The 6,680-nt window shown below is 36.3% G+C and overlaps 1 protein-coding gene across 6 annotated transcripts in view; it reads left to right on the forward strand.

The window, feature by feature from the left end:
• Nucleotides 1-3,079, forward strand: part of LOC106880624 (calpain-15) — a 75,319-nt gene extending 72,240 nt beyond the window's left edge. For 5 of the 6 annotated variants that reach the window (XR_008265413.1, XM_014930653.2, XM_014930656.2 and 2 more), the window contains one exon: nucleotides 2,617-3,079. Coding sequence is in view for 1 of the 6 variants with exons in the window: in XM_014930656.2 (XP_014786142.1) it covers nucleotides 2,617-2,632 (16 nt within the window). In the remaining 5 variants the exon portion in view is untranslated. The remainder of the gene's footprint in view (nucleotides 1-2,616) is intronic. The other variant, XM_052972561.1, reaches the window with a different exon arrangement.
• The last annotated feature ends 3,601 nt before the right edge of the window (nucleotides 3,080-6,680 follow it).

The following is a 6,680-nucleotide window of genomic DNA, read 5'->3' on the forward strand; positions in this document are numbered from 1 at the left end:
GTCGATGCGAGTTGCGACCTGTTACCTGGTACTAAATATCCTAGTCGGCTAGCTCTGACTGTTGTGTGTGAGTGGATATTCCACTCATACAGTGAAGATAAAACCGAGTGTGTTGATCTGGTGTGTCCCTGGTGGTGGGGTTGTTGGCGCACGGCATTGTGGTAGACAGTACATTGGTGGTGAAAACGTCAGCGCTGGAACTGGCTATAGCTGTGTTCTGTATGTGAGTGGTGATAATGATGTCATGTTGACGCTGTTGGCGACGTCGGGGCGATGCTTGTAGTTCGTCGTGGTTGTTATTGTCGACGGCGTTGGTGGTCATCTTGGTTGGACGAAGCTGGTGGCGAAAAGGCTGCTTGGTGATAATGGTGTTTGAAGAGGTACGCTTTTACAGACAGTCGACAGACAATCTCTGTACGACCATTAGCGTTGACCTTGATGAGTGGCATTGCTGGAAAATGCTGTCATGAATTCGAAGTTTTATAGGAAAGTGCCGTAGTTACGTATGTCAGCGGCGGCAGTGTAGTATTATTGGTTGGTAGTCCAGAATCCATGGCCGCGTTTGTTCTATAGTTGGGGTCACTATAGGAATGCGTTAAATAGCTCAGCGGGCTGCGTGTTTGAATCACGTCGGAGGGTCACCAGTTATAAGAAAGTGGGTTATACATCATTAGATGTACACCTGCTTTCCTATATTAAATTAGAATGAACGGAACGCAGAACTCCAAACTGTCAACATAACAATATTTATTTAAGGTGGAAAATAGACAGCTTTACTCTTGGTTGTTGAGACGCCTTCTGTGTGTGAGAACATGGTTGCTGAGACGCCGGAATGTTGATGTGAGCTGTCTGGCGTGAGTTCGAAAGATGGAGAGAAGGCTTGGCACGTCCATGCTCAATGCCGGCCAGGCGAGAAAGAGAAAGAAAATAGCGGGAACGCTTGGATATTGAATTCTACGCATGCGTGAGTCTACGCATGCGCACGGCGTTACTACACTTCTAAACTGCTTCTCTTCCTAATCAATTGTTTGTTACTTCTAAACTGTTTCTTTTCCTAATCAATTGTTTGTTACTTCTAAACTGCTTCTCTTCTTAATCAATTGTTTGTTACTTCTAAACTGTTTCTCTTCCAAATCAATTGTTTGTTACTTCTAAACTGTTTCTCTTCCTAATCAATTGTTTGTTACTTCTAAACTGCTTCTCTTCTTAATCAAATGTTTGTTACTTTGTTACTGTCATAACTTGGTCCATTAGTTTTTGCAGTTTTTTCTTTCTAAAGCATCTTCTTTACCCCTGTAGTAGTAATTGATGGTTATACCATTTTGCCAGTCATCTGGGTATGTCCCTGTGTCTGGTTGAGTGAGTGAGTGACTGACTGACTGACTAACTACTTTACTAGATATTGTCAGCATCTCACCAACTATCCCTCTTAGATCTGCTACCTGCTTTTCATCATACTGCCTTAATTGCTGGTCCTTTTGATGAACATTCTTGAGATAGTTCCTCTTACATATTTTTCACATTCAATAACCTCCTGTAGTCACATTTTCCAGCCTCTTTCTTTTCAGTGTCAGCTAGGGTAAATGCATCATATCATATTGAGCACACTTTTTCCTAACAGTGTCTTTACTCAAATTAAAAGTCTAGTTTTGCAGTCAGGTGCACATCACATCTCTGGCCATCTCATTACAATCTCTAGCTTTGTTTCTCTTTATGCTATATAATTTTGTTGGCTAGCTTCTCTTCTATGTGCTTAATGTTGTTCTTTGTCCCCCACTTTCTTCTGATATTGCCAGGCTTTTCTTTTAGCATTTATGACTCTACAGTAATATCCCACCACCATGTTACTTTACATCTGGGTGGAATCTTGCTACATCAACAGATCGGGTCTGTAGTAAACTGAACTAACTAATCTGTGTTGAGTAGTACATTTGTCACTGGAAGAAGTTACAATAAGTTGTGAATATTGTTTCTGAAAAAAGAAAGTCTAGATGATCCTGGTTGAATACCTCTGGTCATATGTTTACTTGATCAGGCCTGGGCTCTCTTTTTATTATTATTATTATCTATTAGTCAATGAGGAAGGGTAGTTCTTTGGCCTTTTATAGGATCTTCAAGAGAGGATACCTTACTTGCTACTACCAGTCTGGAGATTGAACCTGAATGCTTGCAACAGATTGGATTCTATTAAAAGTATCCAAGGACTAGGTGGTGATGTTAAACTGAGTGAAGGATTAAGTCTACAACAGCAGCAACATAACAGTATGTTTGTGACATAATAAATAAGAGCATTACCACCATTAGCTTAGAAATAGATTCTTTGTTCAAATCCAATCCAGTAATTAGACATACATGTAGGAATGAAGTATCCAATGACAACTGGAAACATTATTAATAGAAATGTAGCATAGATGTAAATATTACTTAAAAAATGTTTCATTGTAAAAAAAAAATGATGTTAATTAGTCCAAAAAATGTATTAACAAAAACTTGAATATTTAATCAACGTAAAATTTTATTCTATTTGGGATATACATAAATTAACCTCATTGAATTAACAGCAACATTAATGTTTTCTAAATCACTTACATTTTTCAAATTTTGTTTTTCTTTCAGTGTTTTGCAAACATAAAACATCTCTTGTAGATTAAAATGTTATTGGAAGAAATGGTACATGACAATTTTCAGGAAAGCAAGAAAATTTTGATTAAAATTCCACTTTTAACTATCAATTTTAATATCAACTTTTTTTTCTATAATTGTTAGACATTTCACAGCATCTGACAATCTGCAAATTAGGAATTTAATTGAAAGCAGTGCTTAAGCTGAAACTTTTCCACCAGGTTTGTGTGGTTATATTTCATTGTTAATATATCCACCTTGAGAAAGAAAAAAAACTAATTTACAAAGGAGTGTTTTAATATGCAGCCTATATGATGAAACATTTCCTATTGAGTGCAATAAGATGTTCCTCATATGAAATATATTCAATGATGTGAAAAAACAAAGACACAATGGTTTTCTCTTGTGCTACATATAAAAGGATATGCATGTGAATGTATATGTGATTTTAGAGAAATATTCTGACCTATTTGTTTTTTTTTTTCTTATTGAAGAATTAACTTTTAACTTGAAGACACTTTTGTCAATTTTTTTGAGGAAAAGGTGAGGATCAGTGATAATAGAAAAATATTTTTTAATCTTTTTTTTATGAATGTCTTTTACATTGAACCTACTATAGTAGCTAAATTAGTTTTGAAATACTGGCAGGATATTTAAAAATATAACCATAAGAAAACACTAACAATAGTAACAATAATAACAAAGAGGTTTAATTCAATATTGGATCCTAAATATTTCTTCAGAAGTGTATGAAGGATTCTATATTTGAGCCCCTCACTCCCACCCCAAGAAAACATTTATTTTCAGTAATAGATAACAATATTCTCAAACAGTTCAGGGATTTTTTGTGAAAGATGTGCAAGATATTAGGTTAAATTATTAAAGTGAAGTCTTGAACAGATGTTTGGATCAACTTTTAAGTAATTATTGTGATGAGAATACCTGGTTACAGTGTAAATAAAGCCTATTGCAAGTATATTTATTACGGTCTGTGATAATACTAAACTAGTTTGTAAATGTTACCAAAATTCTTAACTGGTATGTTAGTTGTGATATTAAGATATTAACCCAGTGAATAAAAGCAATATTTATGTTAATGTTTTCTTATTAAAAATGTACTTAAATGTTATAAGATCCTAATATATTTGTTGCCTAAAATTATGATGAGACAAATTATCATTGGGAGACTTCCAATGCTGGTTTGCCTATATTTTTACTAGCATGTAATTTAATATACATGCAACTCTCTACAGAGAGAATGAATTCAGATAGAAAATAAATAAAACATTCTTCTCTTTGTTAAAATTGCCTTTCTTCCTAATATTTAATCAAAAATCATTTATTGGAAACATATAAAAATTGGTCCCCCCAAAAATTGGTCCCCCCAAAAATTGGTCCCCCCAAAATGACCAAAGCTGAAAGCATATGTATGATTGAAAGTATCTGAAATCTAAGTAATTCAAAAATTTATGAGAGTATTTAAAACATTGTCTTTTAAATCATTCCCTTTCCTTGTCACTGAAGAAAATTAGTTTATCTATTTACCACTGCCGAAATTACTATAAAAACAAAAATTTATACATTTTTTTTAAAAAACAAATCTTTGTTTTTGTTAACATTTTTTTCTCTCTTTTGATATAATCTTTTGATTGTTAATTTCAATAAAGAAATTTCTTTTTACTGTGTTTTTAAAATCATAGCATAATTTATATTCGTTCACGAAAGAATTTTTTTCAATTCACAAGTGTTATTGTTATTAATGTTCATAATTATGAATCTCTAAAATTCAACATTTTAAAAATGTTTTTAAATATATTTCCTTTATTTGTTATGCAATAAAGCTTGCACATCCTCACAATTTTAAATAGATAAAAAAAATAGACTCTTTGTCACTTTTTGAAATTATGTTTTCTTTGTAGTTTAAGCAATTAACTCAAATGAATTCTTTTGAGCTAGAGATTTCAATGTTTATAATTATCAAGCTGTGAATTTTGAAAATTAACTTAGAGAAAAAGATCATTATAATTACTTTTATCTCTTAAATTTCAGTTTCAAATAAATTAATCTAAAGTTATATTTTATATTAAGAAACAGAAAAGGTCATGATAAATAAATATAAACAGCTCCTTAAATTTTTTTTCTTTTTCATCTCTTTTCCACTTAATCTCAGCTAAAGCAGATAAACATTACTGCTCATATGAAACATATATCTATTAAATATCTAGAAGTATCTAAGACACATAACATTGTATCTGGAAGCATCTCTATTTGAGATAATTTGTCATATTAATAAAGAGATGAAAAAACATCTTTGTTCTGTACATCATCAAATTAATTGCTCAAATATCTTATTAACAAACTTCGAAATAAGATGAAAGTTTAAAATTTGGAGCCTGAAAATATAATGCTACGACAGTATGCCTGCACTGAGGTTATAAACACTAAGCTAACAAGTGAGCCATTACCAGCTTACTCATTATACTAGAAGTAGTGACCAACACCCATTGTCTTAAATGGAGATGTTGAACAATGCTGTCTCTAATACAAAAGTTAGGATGGTGTCTGCCAAAACTACATCATCATCATTTAGCGTCTATTGTCCATACTGGCATGGGTTGGATGGTTTGACCAAGGCTGGCAAGGAAGGCTACACCAAATCCTATGACCGCGAGTCCGCTGCCCTAACCACTGGACCATTGCGCCGCCCGGTGCCGGAAAAACGTGTCCGGCGGCGCAAGTATGTGACTGCGGACGTAATAACGTACCTGGTACCGCAAGAATGTGCCCAGGGCTGCTCTTACGTGCCTGGAACCTCAAGGTGTCCGGCGCGGCAAGAACATGACTGGGGACGAAATAACGTGCCTGGAACCGAAAAGACTGCAAGAAGGTGCCTGAGGCCGTAAGAACGTACCCTGCGTCGCAATCACGTGCCCGGCGCCGAAAGAACTAGTCCAGCGCTGCAAAACGTTACCGAAGCCGCAAGTATATGACAGGTCGCAATAAGGTGTCTGCAACCGCAAGAACGTGCACACGAAGAGAACTAACGGACGTACGTGCATACGAAGAGAATGAACGGACGCACGTACGTTCGTTTTCTTGTTCGAACGGACGTACGTACATACGAAAGAACGAACGTACGGTACGTGCGAAAGAACGACGAAGCGAACGAACGAACGTACCTTGCGTCCGTACGTACGAACAAACGAATCAATGTACGTACGTACGCCCGTACGTAAAAACGAACGAACAAACGATAGAAAGAAAGAACGTACGTACGTACATACGAATGAATGAACGTACGAACTACGAAGCGAACGAAAGATCAAACGAACGAACGTACCTTACATCCGTACGTGCGGACGAACGACCTACGTACGAACGAACGAAGGTACGTACATACGTACGAACGGACGAAGGAACGAAATAACGAATGTCCATACGTACGTACGAATAAACGAACGAAGGAACGAAAGAATAAATGAACGAATGTACGTACGTAATTAAGAACGAATGAACGAACCAAGTATCGAACGAACGAACTCGCGTGCGTACGTACCTAAGAACGAACAAACGAACGGATGAAGGTACAAACTAACGAACGTACGTACGTACTAATGATCGAACGAACGTACGTACGTACGTCCGGAAGATGGAACGAACGTACGTACGAAAGAAGGAAAGAACGAACGAAACTAACGAACGGACGAAAGAACAAAAGAAGAAACAAACGAACGAACGAAAGTACTATAGAACGAACGATCGAAAAAAAGAACGAACGTACGTACGTACGAACGAACGATAGAAAGAAAGAAACAAATGAACAAAAGAACGATCGAACGAACGTACACACGATCGAACGAACTAATGAACAAACGAACGTACGTACGTGCAAACGAAAGAACGTAAGTACGTACGTACGAAAGAACGAACGAACGTACGTCACCACCGCCGCCATCATACATCGCCCTCGTCACAACCGCCGCCATCATACGCAACCCTCGCCACCAACATAGATCACCCTCGTCACCACCGCCGCCATCATACATCACCCTCGTCAC

The sequence above is a fragment of the Octopus bimaculoides genome, chromosome 13 (genome assembly GCF_001194135.2).
Source record: "Octopus bimaculoides isolate UCB-OBI-ISO-001 chromosome 13, ASM119413v2, whole genome shotgun sequence".
Classification (NCBI taxonomy): Eukaryota; Metazoa; Mollusca; class Cephalopoda; order Octopoda; family Octopodidae; genus Octopus; species Octopus bimaculoides.